At 41.0% G+C, this 25,401-nt stretch overlaps 1 protein-coding gene across 7 annotated transcripts in view; it reads left to right on the forward strand.

The window, feature by feature from the left end:
• Window positions 1-13,580, forward strand: part of CABCOCO1 (ciliary associated calcium binding coiled-coil 1) — a 91,455-nt gene extending 77,875 nt beyond the window's left edge. For 5 of the 7 annotated variants that reach the window (XM_045025861.1, XM_045025860.1, XM_045025858.1 and 2 more), the window contains exons 6-8: window positions 9,022-9,147; window positions 9,585-9,725; window positions 12,471-13,578. In XM_045025861.1, coding sequence (XP_044881796.1) covers window positions 9,022-9,147; window positions 9,585-9,725; window positions 12,471-12,545 — 342 coding nt within the window. In that variant the 3' untranslated portion in view covers window positions 12,546-13,578. Of the gene's footprint in view, window positions 1-9,021; window positions 9,148-9,584; window positions 9,726-12,470 lie in introns of all 7 variants that reach the window. The other 2 variants (XM_045025856.1, XM_045025857.1) reach the window with 2 other exon arrangements.
• Window positions 13,581-25,401: the final 11,821 nt, after the last annotated feature.

The raw sequence follows: 25,401 nt of genomic DNA on the forward strand, positions 1-25,401 counted from the left end.
TTGTCTTAGAACCATCATACAAACCCATTGCTGTCTGGACAAGATCCTCCAGTACCTCATAAAATCATAGCAAAGGCACCAGCCGTCAGCATGGTAGTTTGTTGAATGCTTTCTCCAATTCAAGGAAAGCCCAACCATGCTCTTTTCCTTTCCAGCTTCTTTTCTACCAACTGTCTAACAGTGAACATAACATTTGTCTTCTTTTTTTCTTTTCTACAACCAAACTGTTCCTATCTTCAAATGGGCTCCACTATTCTGCAGATGTGACAATCACATCTGAGAGATTCCCTCTCAGACAGAAGTTGTCAAACTGTGGTCCATGGACCACCAGTGATCCACAAGCTCCATTCAGGTGGTCCATGGATAGTTCCCACTAAGGTGCGGGCCTGGGCGGCCGCACACAAGAGAATGAATAGTCACCCACCTAATTAGTGGAGCCGCGCAGGTAAGGTGAGGTGGTGGCCTTGGGGGGAATAGGAGGTAGGTGGGAGGGAGGGAGGTGGGAGGGAGGCATTGGGGTGAGAAGAGGGATTGGGGGGAATTTGGGACATGCAGGGCTGCAGCAGCCAGAGAAAGAGGTGACTTTCCTCCGTAGCAGGGCTGCGGCTGCCGGTGAGAGACCACCCTCCTTCCCAGCCCCAGCTCGGGGGCTGCCATGGTGGGGGGAGAGAGCACATCCATCACACTAGAAAGGTAGAACTACTGATATTAAAATATGAGTTGTGTGCTTTTATTTGTAGAACAAAAAAACTTTTATTATTATTAAGGGGTTTTTTTATATAGCGCTTCTATCCAAAGCACTTTATGATAGTTAGCTAATGGTACAAACAACATTTGGAAAGATCATTAAGTGGTCCGCCGAGACCCTCAGCAATTTTCAAGTGGTCCCTGAAAAAAAAAGTTTGAGAACTACTGCTCTAAGAGTTACATGCAGTGTGACCAACCTCTCTCAAGGCTTTGGTAATTTACACCATGATTTTGTCTGGACCTGCTGCTTTTCCAGGTGCCATCTTCGGCAGTGCATCTTTGACCACTGCCTCTGAGAGATCATCAATATCCATAATTATCAATTCACACCAGTTTAGTGTAACGTATAAAGGGTTTGCATTAATTAGATTCTCACAGTTACATATTGTGTCTTTCATCACAAGCAGTCTGCCCTCTACGTCTTTACAAATGGTGTGTTCCTTCCATATTCCTTGCTTTTGTTTCTTGTCCAGGCGATTGCCTATATTTTCTTTTTAGCAAGCTGAAGGCTGTTGTTCAATTCATACAACTCATCTAAGGCTGTTTTTTTCACCTTTCCGACTGCTTGCTTTGTGGCTCACCTGGAGGCTTTATAGGCAACACTTCTTCTGAAAGGTTATTTTCCATCACCTAGATGTAGCTATACATGCCGAGTACAAATTTAATATCTTCAAAGTTGTATCATATGACTGGTAAAACATCTAAGTTCCACAATGTTTGGATGACTAAGATGAACAGTTGGTGTCCAAATGTCCCTGGATTTTTATTTCAGATCTCTCTATCTCTATATATAATAACAACTCTGATTTCAAACCAAGAATGTCAGGGCTGGCCTGCAACTTTGTAAAAGTTGTGCCAACCACGCATGCTCCATGAGCCTTCATCTTTAGGGAGCATGTGTTTCTATATTAACAAAATCCTGCAACTTTCATTGGCGCCAGCTTCTGTGCATTGTTTGCTGGCAGAACTTCCATGAGAGAGAAGGGGAGGATGGCAGTAAGTAGTTTTCAGGGTTCAAACACACAGGAGCCATGCTTTCTGGTGTTTAAAAAAAAAAACCACCCCAACTCCTACAATACTGTACGTGAGTTAAAGAGGTAATACTGTACCTCAGTGTTGCTAACTCCAAGCATTTGAAAATCATGAGTCAAGCCCCAAGAAATCATGGTATTGACTTAAAAATAATAAATTCTGGGTTTCTTTTATTTGCCTTCTAGTTTTTGAGCTGCAAGGATTTATATTTGCAATCTTTTCTTAGCAACCACAAGGGCTAGACACTAACTTTATTTTTTTAAATGAAAGCTGAGATTCTCATGTAATCCCATGACTCCATGAAGGTTAGCATTACTGTGAACACAATATGAATTTACAGCTACTATTCCAAGGTGAATCAGTACTGCATTGATGCCCTCTGTGTGGAAGCACACTGGTCATATTTTCATTGTCCCCTCCTTGATGTCTGTAATGTATTAACATCTCAGAATTGTACAGTATTAATTGAAAGCCTGGTTAAAAACAAAGAAAGCATGTTGCAATTCAGTAAAGTGGAGGCATTATTCCTTTTCTTTGGTCCCTGAAACTGTGGCAGCCCCTGAATGTGACATTAAGAGGTGTTTTCCACAGAGGGGCCTCTAGAAAGGAAGGGTTTGGTTGCTTCCTGTAGGAACACCCCTTTCTAGTTGTCCAAGCATTTAAATTGGCAGCAGTTGCTGGAGTAGCAAGAAAATCCTGCCTGTTGGCTAACAGGGGAGTGTCTTGTGTAGCTACTGAAACAGTAAGACGAAATTTAGAAGATTAAACTCAGAGGGAAAATATTTATAACCATGACTCTGTTTCTCCTTACAATAATTTATGGGCAAAATGTAGGAGGAACACAACCGATAAATAATATCCCATATGTAAACATAAGGGCTACAGCAAATTCTTTTTATTTAAAAATTAATATTGATGTTCATTAATATAAATTACCACATTTCAGATGACACTGATGTCCTTGAGGCCAGATGTCACTGACTGATTTATGGCTTGGGGGTGGGGGAGGGAGATATCCTGTTTTGTGAATTTAGTTATAGCACCAAAGTATTTAAAATAGCAGTTTTGGGCCAGATTCATTCCTGGTGAAGTTGAGTTTCACAGTTCAAGTATTTGCTTATTGCTCAGTTCCTATAGCTGAGAAACCCATTTCTAAAATGGATTAACATAAATTCTAAGATAAATAAAAGGAACATAAAGGAGAAATGTGATTTATTGTTCTGTTTCTTTTATGTAATTGTCTTCAAGTGGTCCAAATTCTGCTCTTGAATATGCATACACAACTCTCATGCAAGTAAAGAAAGTTGAGGAAAAATGTAGCCCCCGATTACTGTAGAACTCAATTCTGACATCCTATTCAGACTGCATAGATCCGATAACAGCCTTCACTCTTTGGGCTTGCTTATGTCCTCAAATGTGGACACTACATTGCAGCAAAGTAATATAAGCAATGTATTTGAGGAGCGACCCACAGCAGCCTCCCCATAAAATTGGTGCTCTTTTAGAATTTTGGTGTTCCGCTTAATGCCTATTAAGCCAGCTACAGTAGGCAAATTGTATGCATATGTGCTTGAAGATGGGGTTAAACTGGTGGTTTGGCCAAAAGTGTGAGTTTAGAGCTCTAGTCATCAGTTTATTTATTCCAAGTATTCTACCATATAAACCACAGGCTTTTATCCCAATGTCTGAAACTCAGAAGATTTGCAAATCTGGAATTAAGCACATTTAGACTAGCTGGTAAAATCCTGCAAATCCTGCATTAAGTGTTTTGGCTCACAAGAAATCTCACTTAAGTAACTTTTTAGATATAAGCCTGTGTGGCTCTGCAGGTATCATATGACCCTAAGGCATACCATGTAAAAATCTGCAAGTATGGCGTGTGTATTTATACAGAAGAAACAACAAGGAATAGTTTCTAATTTGGCTATCATTCATATATGGCCTGATCCAAAGCATATTGAAGTCAGTGGAAAGATTCACTGGTACATTACTGGGTTTTAGATCAGATCCATAAGGCAGAAATTTGGGAATACTTTTCATCTTTTATATAACATGCACTTTTGCCTTTTTGGTAAGATTTACTACACAGAAATAAAGTTTTAACCATGTGGAGTTGAGTACAGAACTGTAGATGGTTTGTAAGATGGGGAAAAGAGTTTAAAGTTTCTTTAGGATACGAAAAGCTTGAAGCAAATAGAGCTTTGGGCCAAAATATTACATTTTCTCATTCAAGAAGAAACAAACAAGTATCAAATGTAGATTCTGATTTTCTGCAAACATATTAGTAAATCCAAACTGACCTTAATATTAGCTTTTGCTGATTTTCAAACTCTGACATTTATTCCATGAATAGAGTGGTTCACTTCATACTGCATATGTAAATACTGCAAAGTTTTCCAATTACTTGAATTTCTGCATAAGTCAATAGCTGGTTTTAATCTCCATAATATTTTGAGTGGACATTTGTGCTATGACTATTAAGATATACCAAACAGTCATTTATAGAATATTAAAAACTGTTTACATACACTATTAAAAGTTATGTCATCAGTCATTGCTTGTTTTTATGCAATAGAAACTTAAATAATATAATACAGTGTTGGATAAAATGTATTATAATGGTAACTTAAGCAACATTAATTTAAGTAACAGATAACATCTGGGGGAAATGTAATTCTATATTCATAACTTATGCAAAGTTAATTTTATCACCACCACCACCACATCTGTAGAACTCATTTATTAGAATTTCTTACTAATCCTGCTGTTATTCTGTTTAGAAATATTCCTTTATACTATTTTATTGTCTGCTATGCCCACATTTCTAAAAAGGCAGTCTGCTAGTTCTCAACAAAAAATACAAATGACATACACAGGGAACAATATGACTACTTTTTAAGACTTGTCCATTTTTATGCAAACCTCCACTAGAAAAGAATTAAATGAAAAGTAATTGTATACAGTTATAGGTTTAGAGTAACATTGAAACAGTAAGTGCAATCCTCAGCTGTACCAAGCTCATACTTGGTGCAGCTGAAGGGGGATCCAAAGCCGGCTCTAAACCACCTTCACCAAACTGACCTCCAGTGCAAGTTAGAGCAGCTGCTGGACAGCTGTAACTTGTCACAGTTAGCATGGTTCCCCAGAGAGCATTGCACCACCTGGAGACTGGCAAAGCATATTGTGATTTAGTTCCACTACCTCTGTCTCTATCACATTTCCCCTTGTCCCCAGCTGATCATGACACCCTCTGCACTGTGGGGGCTAGCCCAGGATTCCTCCAATATGGGGGAATCCTCATCAGCCACTTTAAGGGTGGTTTAAGGGTCCTTTTTGCACCACGGGCCTATAGCAGTCAGTGAGGATCTGACTCATTTCTGTGGCAAGTGCTACACCATATTAGCACAAATAGATTGCATAATCCATTTTGTCCGCTTTTCCCCCCATCAAACTGTTTCTCACAGCTCAAGAATTATAGTGATTTAAGAGGATATTTTGAACAACACAACTTTGTCATGAGTAAATAATTCTCTGAAAATTAAAAATCTTCAGAATTGTTCAGTAAGCAGCGCAAATATTTTAATATAGATCAGTGTAATTTGTCTTAAATCTGTTCACAGACTTCAGAAAGTTATAAGTTTATTTGAGGGAAATTGTAACTGTTTATAAGCAGCAGTATAATACTGACCCTGTCTCCTTCTGTGTTTGTAAATAGATTTTACTATAGAACCATTTCTGGTGTTAAACATAAGATTTTGTTCTAAGGAAATACAAAGACTTACTTGTAGTTTTTAAAGGAAAGTATTGCATTAGAAGGATTCATTTAAATACAGTTGTTGGCTCTGGGCTTTCACCACAATTCATTCATTCTAATTTTCCCCTGGACTTATTAAGAATGCAACATATAGGAAGGGACAATTCATAATGCCCCTTTCACTGCATTTTTGCTTCGAAGTATAGTACTGCTCATAAACCTGTTATTACTAAACAAGATATTTCATAGTCTGCTTGCCATGTCAGGCACTTTTAATATCTTTTGTTTGAATTTTGTGACTGTTATGGCTTATAAAAGAAACTAATTGTGTTGTAATTTAGTTATAATCTGACAAGTCAAGGGTGGTTATAAGACTCAACAGAAAAGGAAGGAAGAGTCCCTGGAGTCAGGAAGGAATTTTCCCCCAGCTCAGACTGGCAGTGACCTTTGGGTTTTTTTTTGCCTTTATCTGCAGCATGTGGTTGCAGGTCATTTGCCAGGATTATCTGGGTATATCTCTCTTAATCATTTCTCTGCCATTGCACTGGTGCAATTCGGCCCCTCCTATTCTTTGTCTATACCACATAATAATTTAGTCTCCTGTGACTCTCATTTACTTTGGTCTCATTTTGGTTGTTGGGTTTAAATGGGCAGGTGCTGGTTGGTGTTGGTGGCCTGTGATATATAGGAGGTCATGAACTTGTGGTCCGTCCTGGCCTTTAACTATATGACTCTATTTAAAAGGAAACTGTAAGGTAAAAACCCCCTCTAACGGGGTGGTTACCCCACTCCTGCCCTAAAGGGCTTAAAACAGTCCTGGGAGCGGGCTGTGGCAGGGGAAAGGCTAGGCTGATTGGAAAGCAGCCACAGCTGTGGCTGGCTTAATGAGGGCCCAGCTGGCCCTTATAAGAGGGCTGGGGCCAGCAGCCAACAGAGACTCTCTCTAGCTTTGAGAGGGAGGGACCTGGCTGCAGGGAGCTGAAAGAAGGTACCTGGAGTAGAGTAGGGCTGGGGGAAGGCCAAGGGAGCTGGGGAGCTCTGGCCTGGAAACCCCCCAGGCTGTGGCCTAGTGGAAGGCCAATTAGGTAGTGGGGTTACAGAGGGCAGCCCATGGGTAGACAGAGACAGCAGGTCCAAACCCCCGTTGCCTATGATGTGTGGCTTTTATACTGCAGTCTGCCCCAGCGAACAGGGGCTAGATGGTGACTGGCAGTAGCCCACGACTGAGACAAGGTGGGGATAGAGGGTTGGGGGTTCCCCTGGGTGGGGAGACCCTGAGACTGCGGGGGTATTGCCAGGGGCAGCACTCAAAAGACAAGGGGCATCGGGTCCTGGGAGGGACATAGGGGCCAGTGGCAGTGGGACATCAGCTGGCAGAGGGCGCTCTGGAGGCTGGAAATGCTAATTCCCTGGACGACCAGCAGGAGGCGCCGCAGCAGTGAGTCGTCGCACTGTTACATCGTGGTGGAGAATGTGGGCATAGCGGTCCACCCCAATATAAGGGGCAGGGCACAGACTCTGGGACTGTTGGCCAAACCCAAGCATTGAGGAACGGAAGGTGGAGAGAAATGAGAGACTATTATTGGAGAGTCTGTGTGGCCCGTCTCGCCAAGCAACAAGCAAGGCTGCTACAGCTGTTGCGGGGAGAACATATAGGCCTCATCGGGGGCCAGGCACCTGGGGCAGGAGGCTGGTGCCAAGGCAGAGGAACTGTTGGGTCTGTGGGGAACCAGGGCACATGAAGAGGGAGTGCCCCTATGGGACTCGCAGGGCCCAGGTTAGCCCTGGGGGAAGGACCAGAGTGTGACGTTAACAGGGGGGACTCCAAAGTTGTTGGGCCTGCATGGACCCCGGGCACCTAATGAGGGAGTGCCCTCAGGAGACTTGCAGGGCCCAGGTTAGCCCTGGGGGAAGGGCTAAGCCTGCAAAGAACTGTGGGAGGGCCGTGGCAAGGGGAAGGCGCTGGAGATGCTTCCACTGCCACACCAAGGGCCACTTAAAAAGGCACTGCCCCTTTAGGATAAGGGGGAGCACCGAACAAGTGGCCCAGTCTGAGCCTGACTAGGCGAGAGGGACAGGCAAGGCTGGGGCCCCAGACCAGGAACTGTCGGGGGCAGAGAGGCCTCAGACAGAACAGGGAACCCACATGGAAGCCAGGAGAGCTATGGTGGGGACCCAAGTGGGGGAGGAACCCACACGGGAGCTGGGAGGGCTATGGTGGGGACCCAAACCCTTCAGGAAGGAAGCCGGCTGCTCCAGATGCTGGAGAGCCTGAGGCAGGAGAGAGACATCCTCAGGGCCCAGCTAAGAGAGATGCTGGGGCGATAGGGATCCCCCCACCATGCATTGTTAAGGGGGAGGGTGTGTAGCGGGGTGATTACCCCGCTTCTGCCCTGAAGGGCTTAAAACAGCCATGGGAGTGGGCTGTGGCAGGGGAAAGGCTAGGTGAGTGGCTTTTATACTGCAGTCTGCCCCAATCTGCTAGATGGTGACTGGCAGTAGCCCACGACTGAGGCAAGATGGGAATAGAGGGTTGGGGGTTCCCCTGGGTGGGGAGACCCTGAGACTGAGGGGATATTGCCAGGGGCAGCACCACAAAGACAAGGAGCACCCAACAAACAAATGAACAAAAAAAACCCCCAAAACCTTATCTATGTTTCAAAAAACACATTCGGTGATTAAATCTGAATTGATTTTAAAAATCTAATTTAGTTTTTATTGTTTATACTGGTTTCTTTTACTCTTTGATTTAGAAGCAATAGCTAGATGATCACTTATGAACAGTATTAAATTATAGTAATAAACTTGAAGATTATTACACCTCTACCTCGATATAACGTGACCCGATATAACATGAATTCGGATTTAACGCGTAAAGCAGTGCTCCGGAGGGGCGGGGCTGCGCACTCCGGTGGATCAAAGCAAGTTCGATATAACGCGGTTTCACCTATAATGCGGTAAGATTTTTTGTCTCCAGAGGACAGTGTTATATCGAGGTAGAGGTGTACATCATATAATCTTGGGGCCTGACTTGGCACTGTGGAACCCCAGTATAAGTCCTTTGAAATTAATAAAATAATGCAGTGATGAACTGGGACCTTTGACTCTAAGATACAACAAACATTCTTATTCAGGAGTGACAATTTTATATTTTATAATAACCTTTAAGATACGCCCAACACTTTAGTTTCCAAATTTCATTATCCAGATGGGTATGGAACTGCAGTGCTATGGAACCTATGGAAATCAAGACCTCTTTCCAGATAAATTGTTCAGTTTTAATGAGAGCCCCTGGAAGCCCATGTCAGAAAGCAAACAGTGGCCTGTAATAGTTGTCAGTAGGCTTTCCAATTTCAAGCACTTGGATGGTAACAAAAAGGTACTATGTTTGTTGTGAGCCAAGCATTTTATTTCCTTTCAAAAAGTCTTCACAAAGCTGTGAGCAAGAATTAAATCCAATATTACAATGCGGGTTTTTTTAATCCAAGCAGAATGTGGTTGAACTTGTCAAACCAATGGATACACTTTTCCCTGCTCCGCTAGAAGAAGGTATATCTTACGATATGTATTCATCATTTATTGCATTACCCCCAGAATCCGAGGTGGAAACTGAGGTAAGGGTTTCTTTTTTCATCTGTTCTACTATGAACCACCTCACCCTCCCCACTTTTTCCCATAGGAGCACAGTGAAAGTCACCAGTTGGATTCCTCTGTCCATCTTATGCTACCAGGGTATAATGTGCACTCAGTTTTAAGACTGAATGAAGTTGTCATTGATGCATTAATTGGTCAGGAAGGGAGCATGTATGTCATGTATTCAGTCAGCTTCTCCCACCATTCCTTAGGAAACAATCACAATACCTCAGTAGTGTGCATTATCTGTATTGGACAGTGAAAAACACTCTGAAGATCTCTTCCCAAATTAGAGTCTCACATGCCAGCACAGCACATTGTTGTTCTGCCTTTGGGCTGGCAACACATTGATATTGTATATAATAGTGGAATGTTCAAACTGAAACATTTATTGTGGCATTTACTTTTAATTTATTAGGAAATCAATCAAGAATGTCATCCAGAAGGGCTCCAACCAGAAACAGAATCCTTGGACATAGATCCTATGGCTGGGTTCACCATTGAAGATGTTAAGTCAGTATTGGGTCAGGTCACAACTGAAATTATTGGCAGCCTTCAGGTACTATTTTAGAAATATGTTCACTAATTCTAACTGTAGTTAATTAGCTAATTAATGACTGTAAACTGTACCCACACTATGCTGGCAAACAACACATTCATCTGCTGTAGGAATGTGATTTAACAGATATACATAACTTGCAAATTAGTCATCTCACATGTAATAAGAGCCAGAAATAGATTCAATAACATAACAACACGTCTTCACTGCTGTTGTGTTATTTAGAAAGTATGGGCTAAATCCTGCTCTCTTTCATATCAATGGAAAAATTCCTTTTCAGTAGTGTAGGATCTGATGCAGTGAGAGAACATGTGCCATATTGAATATGCTCAATATGAATTTTCAGAAACATGCAGCCTTTGAAACTTATACACACACTCAATTATTATGTAGGTTCTGTATTACAAACATATGTAAGCCTAGTCTATACTTTAGTTTCTTTGAATGTAGTTACATAAGAGTTGCCCCAGTGGAATAGACTATTTGACCATCTCATATTGCATCCTGCTCCATCAAACATCTGAACATACTGAAGAGAAACAGCCAAAACCTTGTTCAGTATCCATTATTATTGTCTTCATTGCACCTATCACTCTGTATTAGCTGTTGTAATCAGAACATACCATTATAATCTTATATGGTGCACATTCGCTCACAGTGATATACATATTTGAATGAGAAACACTTTATTACTAATGATATTACATTATCTGAAAATAGTTTGATATTGAGAATCTGTAGTTGTATGGATTATGCATGAATGGGAAACATCAGCTGGAAAATTGACACCAGTGCAATGCCTTCCAGGTTTGACTCCATATTCCCATTCAAATTGTCATTAGAAATAGGTGAAAAAGTCTGGGCTTATACATGCAAATAGAACCTGCATCTTTTCTAAGAAATTAAATATACATTTTTCTCTTGACCTTGCAGACCTTACCTTGGCAAAACTCCCAGTGAAGTCATTGAGAGTTTTGCATGAAAAAGAACTGCAGGATCCAGTGAGAGATGTATTTTTTTCCATCTATCAAGCTCTGGTTACCTACCCAGAGAATAATATCCTCTTTATTGTAGTAACTGTCCTCCACAGACTCTTCTCCTGCAACTGATTCCTCTGCTCTTTGACACCCCCCCGCCCCCAGTTGCTCTTATCATTAGATTCTGTCGGATCCATGATCAAAATCCTTCCACTACATTCTTAGACATTGAACTACAATCTTATACTCTGCATTGTTTCTCCAATGGATGTAATACATCCTCTGGTGCTGTTGAATCAAGGAAATACCATTAAGAGTCGGATCACAGTGCTGGCTCAAAGTAGGTGTGACGATAACGGTAGTGGACTGAAGCAGGAGCTGCCACAGGGACAGCTGATTTTCATTAAAGACATTTATCAGAGAAGGATGTAAGAATGGGAACAGAAGGGCAGCTAGGTTGTGAGTGAGAGAATTAACTTGGAGATTCAGTTCTCCTCAGGAAAGTGATTAAGTATGTACTTAGAAGACATGGGTCAATGGGATATGGACTTGTTTGTTTATACTTGACAGTGGTCCAAACACAGTGAACAAGGTAGATAAGATAAGATCTGGGTAAAGTTCAAATAAGAATTCAGATTTTTTTGGTGCTTTATCCAAGCTTTGCAGAATTTTTTGAGATTTGCCCATCACTGTTTGGTATGTTGGAGTATAGCAATATAGGGATTTTAAGGCTAAAGGCCTGAAGTTTAACTGAAAAGGTAACCTACTACAAACTTTCTTGGATGGAATTCAGCACTAGATTTTAAAGACCAATTTTTCTACTGGTATAAATTACATAGCTCTCTTGAAATTAATATGAAGTTAACAGAGAATTTGGCCCTAAATCTATGATTATTTTGTATGGAGTCAGTAAAGTATATTTTTACCCTCTCCAAACTTAACTTAAAACACTTGGAAGGACCTTATCTTGTGTTCTTTCCATTTCTGATCTATTTTTGTTATGAAACACCATCTGTTTCCATGGACATATACATCTATGCATACTGAAAAGGTTACATAAATTCCAAGGCCTCTGATATTCATGGAATTAGATCCAGTGTGCCCAGATTTCTACAGGCAACAGAATTGCAGACAGCTACATATTATCACTGCCAACGAATGTTGCTAAAATGTGTCACATCCCATGTACCTTCATTGCAAATATTACATTGAAATTTAAGAACTGAAATGCTTCAGAATTCTGGAGTTCCTATGTATAATATATATATTCATTATTATGTATATAATCAAGACAGACAAGCAACATCTCAGAAACCTTGTTTTTTATTGTTCATTTCCAATATGCTTTCTAAGTTCCAGTAGTGGGTCAGTAAAATGTATTACACTGGAGATCTAATATCTGCAGCGAAAGAAAACACTGCAATAACCAAACCCCAGATCAATTTTTCTGATTTGGTGTTTAGTGGTGAAATCTGTCTGAGAATACAGACAAATTAGCCTATCTCCTAATTTAAGGTTATATGAAAAATGGCTGTCCCAATGTCACTTCCTGTTCATGGCAGACATACTACATTGGGATTGTACACAGTAATATGATAAAGTGTTATCGCATAAGTACAGGCTGGAACACCATAATGTCTGAAAAACAGGAAGGTGTGTGCAGGATAATGTCTGTCTTAAGGCACTATAATATGTCAAAACCACAAAGACAATGTGCAGCACAAAATAGCTCCATCGTAACCACTTTTTTTTCTGATTGTCTTCACAGACTGAGATAAACGAAAAACTGCAAATGCAGGAAGAGGCTTATACTGTGAGAATAGACAAATTAAAAAATACCTGAGTAGCTGAGAAGTGGTGCCGAGCTTTAGAGAAATCTATGAAAACAAAAGAAGACAGTTGGCATTCATTTAATTTTTTTTTACAAAGGAAACTATTGAGCTAATGTTTGAGAAAATATTCATCCAAATTTAACAACTTTACTGTCCCCATTAGCATTTATATTTACTCTATACTTAGTAAGATAAAAGGATTAGAAGGATATGTAGTTCAAAAATATAAAAGTGAAGTCTACTGCTAAATAGCAATTTCTGATAAAATTTTAAACTTCTCAGTAATTCCACTCCTTTGTGTTCCTCCTATTATAAAGTACTCTTAAATATGATTCTAGCATTCCACCTCCCACTCCCCCCCCAATCTACAATATTTTCATAAATTTTCACTGATGGAGTTACATATTGTTGGTTTACAATAGAGAACACCATATGAAAACATTGCAGATATATTAAGGAGAGAATGTCATTAACATGTAATTATACACTTTTGATCTACGATTATTTTCTTAAGTTCATATTAATTTTTTTGCTGAACTTGTTAAAAACGCTAATATCATATAACACTTTTTTATGTCCACCATATCGAAATTACATAAACATAGGACTGGATCCTACAGTTCTTTCTCAGACATAGCTGCTTCTGACTTCAATAGGAGTTTTGTCTGAAAATTTGTAACACTTTAATTCTGACTGTATTTGTTACTTCAATATACATTAGCATTGTTCTGTATTTTGTCACATATTGTATAAATGTTGGTTAGCCCAAAATGAAGCCTAATTGTGTAATATATTCTAGAACTGTGAAACCCATTCATTTTTACATTACACAGCTCTGACCCTTTGAAAGCACTTGGTTAAATATGAATCATGCTTCTAAGGTTAGGCTAAATATTAACTGGAATATTGGAAAACAACATTTTAAGCAGTAAAATTACATATTTGTTTCTCATAACATGTTAAAGAAATGATTTCCATTCCATCCACATTTATGATGGTGAAAATAAATATTAATGAAAACCCTGTCTAAACCTGATTAAGCAAGAGAATGAGTTACCTAAAGAGTCTTGTTTGTCACTCTTTCACTTGTATGGGCATATACTTGGTGTGTACGGAAATGAGAATAAAACCAGAAGGGGGCAGTGGCTGCACATTATTCATCAAAAGTAATTTAAAAAATAAATAACATCCAGTAGCACCATCTGGGTGGGAATGGGCTGTGAATGTGTACTTGAGAGCATATTTCAAATGTGGACATCATGACCTTGTAAAGCAACTGTTTAGAATTTTGCATGGGCAGAATATTTTTAGTCAGGAAAAGGTTAGCTTTCTGACAACTCATTATGGCTGATTTATGCTAATGTTTCTGATTTTGTCACTTTTGGTCTCTGCTCATATAGGACTGGTCAGCAAACTCCTGAGGGCTCACATCCAGCTATAAAAGCCAACAGTTCCTAGTTTGAGCACACAAATAGCTCACAAGGAGTTGTGTATGAAAATTACCCCCCAAATAATACCTTCTGCTGGCCCAGGTTAGCTGACTCAAGCTCATGAGACTCAGCCTGCAGGGCTATAAAATTGCAGTGTAGACGTTCAGGCTCAGGCTGGAGCCTGAACTCTGGGATCCAGTGAGGAGGGAGGGTCCCTGAGATCAGGCTTCTGCCCATAGTCTTGTGAGCCCGAGTCATCTGACACAGCCACAAGTGTTTGATTGCTGTGTAGCCATACTCTAGAAGATTTATAAAGCCCATGGTATATGAATAGTACTATTTGAGTGCAAAGTACTCAGTCTGATTTAACATGCAGACTTAGTACATATATAGAACAGCTGAGGAATCTACTAAAATTCCAAAACAAGTCCTACAGGCCAAACTTGTACAAACAGTCCAATTGAAGTAAATTAACACTGCCAACAGCAAAATTCCCATTGACTTAAGTAGGGCCAGGTTTTCACCCACGGGTTCTGTAAGGAGACACCAGGATGAGTGATCTGACATACCATATGATTCTCAAAATGTAAGAACTGATTTAAAATAGGGCTGTGGATTAATTGCAGTTAACTCACGCGATTAACTCAAAAAAATTAATTGTGATTAAAAAAATTAATTGCGATTAATCACAGCTTTAATCACAATGTTAAACAATAGAATACCAATTGAAATTTATTAACTATTTTGGATATTTTTCTAAATTTTCAAATTGATTTTAATTACAACACGGAATACAAAGTGTATAGTGCTCACTTTATATTATTTTATTACAAATGTTTGCACTGTAAAAATGATAAAAGAAATAGTGTTGTTCAATTCACCTCATAAAAGTACTGCAGTGCATTCTCTTTATCATGACAGTGCAACTTACAAATGCAGATTTTTTTTTTGTTACATAACTGCACTCAAAAACAAAACAATGTAAACCTTGGAGCATACAAGTCCATTCAGCCCAACTTCAATTGCTAAGACAAACCAGTTTGTTTACTTTTATGGGAGATAATGCTGCCCACTTCGTATTTACAATGTCACCTAAAAGTGAGAACAGACATTCACATGGCACTTTTGTAGCCAGTGTTGCAAGGTATTTACATGCCAGATACGCTAAACATTCGTATGCCCCTTCATGCTTCGGCCACCATTCCAGAGGATGTGCTTCCATGTTGACGACACTCGCTGAAAAAATAATGCGTTAATTAAATTTGTGACTGAATTCCTTGGGGGAGAATAGTATGTCTCCTACCCACATTATGCCATATATTTCATGTTATAGCAGTCTCAGATAATGACCCAGCACATGTTGTCCTAAGAATACTTTCAGTGCAGATTTAACAAAATGCAAATAAGTTACCAGTGTGAAATTTCTAAAGGTACAGCACTCGACCCAAGGTTTAAGAGTCTGACCTGCCTTCCAAAATCTGAGAGGCATTAGGTGTGGAGAATGCTTTTAGAAGTCTTAAAAGAGCAACAGTCTGATGCAGAAACTACAGAACCCAAGCCACCAAAAAAGAAAATCAACCATCTGCTGTGGCATCTGACTCAGATGATGAAAATGAATTTATCAATCTGTACTGCTTTGGATTGTTATCGAGCAGAACCTGTCATCAGCATGGATGCATGTCTCCTGGAATGGTGGTTGAAACATGAAGGGACATATGAATCTTTAGCGCATCTGCCACACAAATATCTTGTGACGCCAGCTACAACAGTACCATTCGAACACCTGTTCTGACTTTCAGGTGACATTGTAAACAAGAAGCGGGCAGCATTATCTCCCGCAAATGTGAACACACTTGCTTGTCTGAGCGATTGGCTGAACAAGAAGTAGGACTGAGTGGACTTTTAGGCTCTACAGTTTTACATTGTTTTGTTTTGTAATGCAGTTATTTTTGTACACGATTCTACATTTGTAAGTTCAACTTTCATGATAAAGAGATTGCACTACAGTACTTGTAATGGGGGAATTGAAAAATGCTATTTCTTTTGTTTTTACAGTGAAAATATTTGTAATAAATATAAAGTGAGTACTGTACACTTTGTATTCTGTGTTGTAATTGAAATCAATATATTTGAAAATGAAGAAAACATCCAAAATATTTAAATAAATGATATTCTATTATTGTTTAACAGTTCGATTAATCACATGATTACTTTTTTTAATCACTTGACAGCCCTAATTTAAAAATGGAAAATCATTTTGTTTTAAAATGCTAACATGAAATGCAACACGTCATGCTTTGGATGTGGATGTACTAGTATTAATACAATATGTAGGTACAATATGATGAATTATGGATTCCTGGCTCTTATTGGTTAAAATCAGACTTACTGTTTTTAAAGTCCCTTGTCATGCTGCATTCCTGTGTTAGGGTACGTCCAGACTACTCACCAAATTGGCGGGTAGCGATCGATCTATCGGGGATCGATATATTGCGTCTCGTCTAGACGCGATATATCGATCCCCGAACGCGCTCCCATCGACTCCGGAACTCCACCAAGGCAAGCAGCGGAAGCGGAGTCGACGGGGGAGCCATGGCCATCGATCCCACACTTTGAGAACGGGAGGTAAGTTGAAGTAAGATATGTCAACTTCAGCTACGCTATTCCCGTAGCTGAAGTTGCGTATCTTACATCGACCCCGCCCCCCCCAGTGTAGACCAGGCCTTAGTGTCTGTCTAAAAGTAGCTTACATTGTCATTTGTTGTGCAAACAAATGAGACTATTTTCAACTTTCAGTATATTTAGTCTTTATTACTTTTGTTATACTATAGATGTACACAGTACTTTCCAATGGACATAATTTAAATCGTTTAACCAGGTCCTTGCCCTGAAGAGCTTTTGATAGAAGTTGGAGAGACTCAGTATAAAGAAAGGAAAAAGTGGTTGACTTTGTACTCACTGCCAAAAAAAAGGGTGTGTTTTTACTGCAGGATAACAAATGTGCCTTATATCAGAGAGGCAGCCGTGTTAGTCTGGATCTGTAAAAAGTGACAAAGGGTCCTGTGGCATCTTATAGACTAACACACATATTGGAGCATAAGCTTTTGTGGGTGAACACCCACTTCCTCAGATGAATGTGGTGGAAATTTCCAGAGGCAGGTATAAATATGCAGGCAAGAATCAGTCTAGATATAACAGCAGAGAGTCCTGTGGCACCTTATAGACTAACAGACGTATTGAAGCATGAGCTTTCGTGGGTGAATACCCACTTTGTCGGATTCTAGAGATAACGAGATTAGTTCAATCAGGGAGGATGTGGCCCTCTCCTAGCAGTTGAGATGTGAACACCAAGGGAAGGGAAACTGCTTTTGTTGTTGGCTAGCCATTCACAGTCTTTGTTTAATACTTAGCTACCCTATAAAATCCTACTGGCAACAAGAAGGCACCTGGAGTTTTACTGTAAGGTAGCTAGGTGCCTTGCCTGGCTGCCTTGTGGCAAAAATAAGTGCTTATCTCCAGTAGGATTTTACAGTAGGATAGCTCATATGCATTAGTTATCCTGCTGTTTAAAAAAACATCTGTTTTGCAGTGATGACATAGCCTTAGTGTGGGAAGACACCGAAGGTTAAGCAAACATGGAAGGTTAAGCAAGGAGCAATGTGAAGGAAAGGAAGACTGAGCTTAGAAAAGGTAGAGTGGGAGAAGGAGACAGAGAATGGTTTCTTTCATCTATTAATATCTTGATCAGCTTCTCTCATTGAATCATCCTTCTGTCCCTCTGCACCAAGACTGCACTTGAATTTGGAATGCATCAAATGATTAGGTTTCCTCTTTAAAATTGTTGGCTACATTTTCAGAATAGTTACTTATAAGCCACTTTTCACAGATGTGAAATTAAAATTTCCCCAAATGGACGTAAGTGTACCTGCAAAAAATCCACACACCCATTATGCCCACATAATCAGCATATGTTGATGCAGAGCAGACAGATAAGCACAGCTGTACAGTTGAGCCCCAAGTTGTGTGTGCTATGGCAGGTTTTTCCAAGTGCACCCACACTGCTGACTTTTACCCCAAGTGTAATATATTTTTTTCATTGCATAAGGCCTTGGGGTTTTTTGGTCACAGGTTGTACTAATTGTGTATTGAGGTTGCCTACAAACACTCCTAAATATATTAGCCATTTGTGTTGCGATTTTCAGAAATTATTTATGCTCTTTTAGCTGTCTAGTCACACTTTCTCAATCTGAAAAATCAGCAGGATATGTAGAACTTTGAGTCTCTGTTTCTGCCTGTTTCCATTTAAAAGTTGTTTGGAATTACACCCCAGAGTGGCCTGTGTGATCCTTCACTTTCATTCCTGTGCGATTTGCAGAAACCACTGTTTCTGAACCCAAGTCCTCCTGATGCCACTATTGTTGTTCTACCCACTACGGCTGTGATCCTTAGCTGGAGCCCAGAAACACAAAGGGCCGCTCAGGAGTGAGGGTGCAAAGATGGATTTGGCTCATCTTTGCATTACCTTTGTTACTGCCCTGTTCCTGGTTTGGCTATGTGCCCAGCCTGTCCCCTGGCATAAATTTAGAGATACCTGAAGGGTTCTCATGTCACTTAAGTGATCATCAACATTAGCAAGGAGTCCACAATTAGTCCAGAAAGGATACTGCAACCCAGGGCCGCCCAGAGGATTCCGGGGGCCCGGGGTCTTCGGCGGCGGGGGACCCTTCCGTTCCGGGACCCGCCGCCGAAGTGCCCCGAAGACCCGCGGCGGGAGCCTCCCGCCGCCGAATTACCGCCGAAGCGGGACCCGCCACTGAAGTGCAGCCCGGTCTTCGGTGGTAATTCGGCGGGGGGGGGTCCCCGCCGCAGGTCTTCGGGGCACTTCGGCGGCGGGTCCCGGAACGGAAGGGCCCCTCGCTGCCGAATTACCGCCGAAGACCGGGCTGAACTTCGGCGGCGGGTCCCGCTCCATCTTCAGCGGTAATTCGCCAGCGGGGGGTCCTTCCGCCCCGGAGCGGAAGGACCCGCCGCCGGCGAAGACCGGGCTGCGCTTCGGCGGCGGGTCCCGCTTCCCCCCCCCCTCCCCAGCCCCAGCCTCTTACCCTCGGCTCCCTCCTCACCCGGAGTCTCAGCGCCTCGCCGAAACAGCCGCAGCGTGTGGCCGGCGTGGCCTGAGCTCCGTCCCGCTCAGAGCCGCGTGGTGAGGGGGCGGGGCTGGGAGCTCCACGCCGAGCGGAGGGAGCTGAGCTCAGCCCGGAGCTCCCAGCCCCGCCCCCTCACCACGCGGCTCTGAGCGGGGCGGGGCTCAGGGGCCCCGGCGGAGACTCGGCGCTTGATTCGCTGAGGCTCCAGGAGAGGGGCGGAGGCGGGAGCCTCTGCTGTTCTCTTGGGGGCCCCTGCGGGGCCCGGGGCAAATTGCCCCCTTTGCCCCTCCCTCTGGGCAGCCCTGCTGCAACCTGCACAGTCCCCTTGTACATGGGGCAGCTCAGGCAGCGATTCTCTTTGAAGTAAAATCCCTGTCTAAAACTTCCCTTGGGGCAGAGCAGCTCTGCCCTACTCCTTGCTTTGACTAAATGCCCAAATTTGCCCTGTTTTTGAGGAACGAGTGGAGCTCTAACAAAGAACATGAAACATGCAAATGAAACACTTGATGTTTGTAAATGAGCAAAGTCAAAAATGAAAGTTATTTAGCTTCTGATTATTTGGTGATATCTCTTCAGGTATTCATTGTATATAGCAAGCTTCAAATTATAGCAGCTGGGTAACCAGACAACACACACACGGCAGTTAAAATCAAACAATAGTCTCAGTGAATCATTTAATTTTCCCAATAAATTAATATAGTCCCACTTGAATTCAGAACAGAATGTGAAATATTTCCAGGGGGCAAACAACTTTGAGGGTAGTATGCTCTTCACACTGTGGCCTGTTGTTTGAAAGCAGTGGCCTGTTGTTTGAAAGTTTGCACAATAACTCCATGAAGAATATTTTTGTATTGACGTAAAGCTTTACACCTGCACTGTTGGCTATGCCAGCTGATAGTTGTATTTGTTTTACATATGTACACAGTCTATTTAAAAAATGTCAGTTGTAACAAACATCCTTTCAAGGTGGAGTGAACGGAGTGCTGAATAGTAAACAGTCAGATTGTTGGAGACTAGAAGGTAAAGTCTTTCCTCCCTGAAAGGAATGTGCATATAATACTGGCATGAGTGTGGCAATGTCTTGTTTATTGTGGAATTTAATGTAAGCAGGAACAAATCTAAAACCCATGCTGAGGTGGCTTCAGAGCAAGAGTTACTATAACATTTCCTTTTGAACCACTTCTTGATATGTAACGTATAGTCTGGGGAAGACTTAAAAATACATGTAGGGTCAAACCCTCAGCCCAGGTAGTAGGGCAGATTGGAGGAAGAGGAGTTGGAAGGAGGACTCCCAGAGGAGCTATGGAGCTTCTCCTTATAAGTTACTACAGTTCAATGGTTGTAGTAGGCTACATGACTCCTTACATGCCCTTACCCTGTAAGGCCTCCTTGAATTCTGTCAATTCCAAAAGGCGCACACACTTTGTGCAGTAGAACCATGCCAGTTCCATTATCCCGGGAGCCTCTGGGCTTGAGGAGTACTGTTTTTATTTTCCCAGCAAGACAGAACCTACAAGTTTTAAATTCTTCTTTGAGTGGAGAAGGTTTATCTTTTAACTCAATGAGCTTTCGTTTGGGTCGCTTATAGTGTTGTGGGGCACCAATCCAAGCCTGCTCTGCCTTGTGCACACAAAGTAGACCCCATGAATTCTGAGCTTCCATGCATCCTTTCTGGAACCTTTAATTAAACATTGGCAGGCTTAATTTCTCCTAAATTAAGCCATCTCCTGTTGTCCACTCCCAGCATCTGGCAGTTAAAGGCTTAGGACACCCAGGGCAGGTCTGCACCTAAAACGCTGTGTCGGCTGCACCACTGTAGCACTTTAATGAGGAATCTTTATGCCAGTGATTCTCAAACTGGGTCAGGACCCCAAAGTGGGTCACAACCCCGTTTTAATGGGGTTGCCAGAGCTGGCTTAGACTTGCTGGGGCTTGGGGCTGAAGCCCAAGTCCCACCACCCGGGGCTGAAGCCGAAGCCCGAGCCCCATTGCCTGAGGCCGAAGCCAAAGCCCGAAGGCTTCAGCCCTCGGCAGTTGGACTCAGGCTGCAGGCCCCCTGTCAGGGGCTGAGCCCTTGGGCTTCGATTTTGGCCTCCCCACCCGGGGGGTGGTGGGGCTCGAGCTTTGGCTTAGACCCCACCCCCACCCGGGGCGGTGGGGCTTGGGTGGGCTCAGGCTTCAGTCCCCCCACCCCCTCCTGGAGTCATGTAGTAATTTTTGTTGTCAGAAGGGGATCATGGGGCAATAAAGTTCAAGAACCCCTGCTCTATACTGACTGGAGAGAGCTCTCCCATCAGCGTAGTAATCTACCTCCCAAAAAGGTGGTAGCTACATCAGTGACAGAAGCTCTGCTGTTGACAGAGTGTTGTTTACATGGGTTAGGTTGGTATAACTGTCACTCAGGGGACTGGATTTTTCACACACCTGAGTGATGTCCTTATACCCATCTAGGTCTGTGGTGTAGACTAGACCCCCAGAGCATGGAGTTGCATCCCTGACCATCTTGGTTAATAGCCATTGATGGACCTATCCTCCATGAACTTATCCATTTCTTTTTTGAACCCAGTTATATTTTTGGCCTTCACAACATCCCCTGGCAACGAGTTCCACAGGTTGACTGCATTGGATGAAATACTTCCTTGTGTTTGTTTTAAATCTGCTGCCTATTAATTTCATTGGGTGACCCTTAGTTCTTGTGTTATGGGAAGGGGTAAATATCACTTTTTCTCCACACCATTAACAATTTTATAGGCCTCTATCATATCCCCTCTGAACAGGCCCAATCTTTTTAATTTCCCCTCATATGGAAGCTCTGCCTTCCCCCAATCATTTTTGTTGCTCTTCTCTGTACCTTTTCCAATTCTAAAATACATTTTTTGAGATGGGGCACCAGAAGTGCACACAGTATTCAAGATGTGGATGTACCATGGATATATATATATATTATATCATAATACCATATATAATACATATGGCATTATGATATTTTCTATGCCTGTTCAAGTATGGTGAAGGAAAAAATCCATCACGTTATAGACCTACCTTCTGCATGAGATACATACCAACATGCAGGTAAGACAAATCCTTTCTTAGGCATCTCTGGTAAATTGAATCTGTTTTTTGGGGGTTTTTTTGTCTTTTTTACCAGCATTATACCCCTCCCCCCAGCCCTATCCTTATCTGTTGTCATCCCTTGTTGTTCTATATCTAATTTAAATTATAATCTTTGGGGCAAAGGTTGTTATTTTGTAATCACCTCTGAACTGCCATACATACCTGTGGTACTGTGTAAACAATAATACATTTCTACCGTCAATGGGAAAAAATTCTACTATCTGATCCATTAGGCAGACCTCAGCCCAGCTATTCCGCTCTCCCTACTGTTCAGAGTTGCAGCCTTCCCGAGAGCACAGCATTAAATCAAGAATTACCAGGCAGCTCTGAGAAGAGAACTTTGCCCTTTGATTGCTTTCCAAAGAAATGTCCTCAATTCCTTTCTCTGACAGATAAACGTTGTGGATCATGCTAACAAATTTTCCCAAGCCTTTTGACCCCTCCCCCAGTAGTTAATGAATTTGTACTATTGATTGGGAGACCCGTAGAGAATTAGTACATTTTCCAGATTTGGCAAGTGAGTGAACAAAACCAAAATAACCTAGGTACTGCATTAAAAGAAGCATTTTGTTCATTTACTAGGAAAAAATGGGACTTGGGATGTTTGTAATATTTCATAGTATGTTAGCTAATTGTCTGCACAATGTTTTACTGAAATAATGCAACCTAGCAGCATTGCTTTACTACCTCACCCGGGGCCCAATATTGATTTCAGTGGGAGTCGAGAGTACGAGGCATCTTGCAAGACCAGAGCCTCTGCTACTAAATCAGGGTCGATAGCTGAATGAGCCTGCCATGGCATTTGTCACAACTAGTGATTCTTTGAATTAGCAAAGTGAGAAACAGTGAGTCCACTGTAATGTTGTTACTACTCACAATTACACAAATGTATGCCAATTCCTACATTTTGTAACATCAGCTACAGCTGGTTGGAAAAATAAGAATATTTTTCTTACACACACAAAGATCATTTCATCAACATTTTTTTGACTTGATATTAAAAACAAAAATTCACCCTGTTATTTTTTTTAGTTGAGGTTTCAACAAAATATATTGCCAAAAATCTATATTCTGAAACATTTCAAGCAGCTCTAATGGCAATAGGTTGTTTCAATTTGCAGCAAAACATTACAAAAGCAAAGAGTATTAAAAATATATCTTGTGAGGAGAAAAGCCTCAGCTGGTATAAAGAGTCATAGTTCTACAAAACTCAATGGACATACGCCATTTCACATTAACAGGACCTGGCCCTGTATAATTTCAGTCTTTCAGTCAACTCCAGTTTTCCATGTATAATATAAATATAGGGCCAGATTTTCCATTGAAGTCAATGGATAACACTGATTTACCCTAACTGAGGATCTGGTCCTTTGGATAATGTTATATGAAGACATGGTCATGTTTTATATACGTTTTTGTTGACTGTCAATGACGTTTAAATTAAGGGGCCAGATTCTGAAAAGGGTTTTTTTTGTTGATTGGTGGGTGTTGGTTTTAAAAAAAATCTCTACTCAAGCAAAATTTCCATTGAATTCAATGAGTTTCATCTGAGTAAAAACAGAACTTCAGGATTTGGTCCATCAATCTTAAATCAGAAATTCTAGTATACTATTTCCAAGTTTCTATTATACACTCAGGATTAGAACTGTACATGTTTTTGTATCAGTGAGAAACATTTTGATATGAAAGAACTTACGTTATTCCTGTGCTTTGTGTCAACAATCAGGAGTGAACCTTTGGATTTATTAATTCCTAATCTTTCACCTATCTTACATCATTATAATATAATGAAATAGAACTCTGTATGGTGCATTGTCAATAAAATCTAATATTGAAAAGAGTACTGATCATCTAGTGCAAATGGAGAGCACAGTAAATGATTTAGAGAATATGTCAAACATTAAAGCTATCTAATACCTTCTAAAGTAGATTGATACCCATAAATCTAAGATAAATGACCTGTAAAATTACTTAAGAAGAAATAATATTCATTTAATCAGGCTTCCAGAGAAAAGAGGGGAAAGGTTGGAGAGAAACTCATAAAGAATTATTAAATCCCTTCAAATTCAATACTTAGCAGATCACAGAGAGCAAATGTCTCTCCAAGCCCAGACCGGATAAGCAGTTTTAAGTCAGCCCACCTGAACCTGTCTTTGTGAAACGACTAAATTACAAACATCATTGAAAAAAATCCCTGATTGCCCATCTCTACTGATTTTACAGCTCTGCTAAACGTTCTCTTTTCCAGATTCAGCACTGTGTGTATCAGAGCATGGTGCAAGGTGCATTTATTTGATTTAGCATTTGGTTGAGTCCAGGGGTGGGATGTCAGCTTGATTTCTGGCTTTTTGACTGTAAATATTTTTCTACTGGTAGAAGTGATAGCTTAGTTTAATGCTTTCCATTGACCATTCCTGGAGGGAAGAGGGGCTAATTTTATACCGAAAGGAACACTTGTATGAAAATCAATTAAAAATTGTAATGGTGTTCTCTGCACTTTAGACTGACAATTCTGCTTCCCATTCTGCTGATGAGATTAACTTTACTTTTCAAATCCATTTTAGAGTTTGAGTAATGCGGATGACAGGAAAATTTGGCCATTTTTTTTCACTGCTAAGTAAAGGCCTAATTATTCAATTGCTGCCCACTCAAAACTGCCACTGATTTCAATGGGACTTTTGTTGGCTCATTGTTTGCAAGATGAAGGCAGTAAGTATTAAATATCAGAATTGCTGTTTTCAATAAATATAAATAGATTATTAGAGAGTAGATTATCTACTTTCTGTCTATCCTTTGCTTTTATTATTATCTTGAGCTCAACACTATTGATGGTGAAAGCCTCTATTAAAACTCAACACAGAACTTTTCATGAAGCAACACAGTTGTACGTTTATCGGTGGAGGAAACACTTTCTGTGATAAGGGTGGGTCAAACTCCATTCTGAATCATGTGGATCTGCAGTAACTATTGACCTTTGTGTAGTCAGTCGTCATTTGCATAGGGGCACGACGCCAGCATCTGGCACTTTTCATTTAATACTGTGTGTGTAACATGCAAATACTTTTACTTCAAATAAAAATTTTAACATTAAAATATGTATCTGAATTCTTCTCTCTTGCTGTGAAAAATAGGAAATCTTTTTGGAATAGAAAAATAAAATCCAGGTAGTAAGCATAGCT

This window comes from Mauremys mutica, chromosome 7 (assembly GCF_020497125.1).
Source record: "Mauremys mutica isolate MM-2020 ecotype Southern chromosome 7, ASM2049712v1, whole genome shotgun sequence".
NCBI lineage: Eukaryota > Metazoa > Chordata > Testudines > Geoemydidae > Mauremys > Mauremys mutica.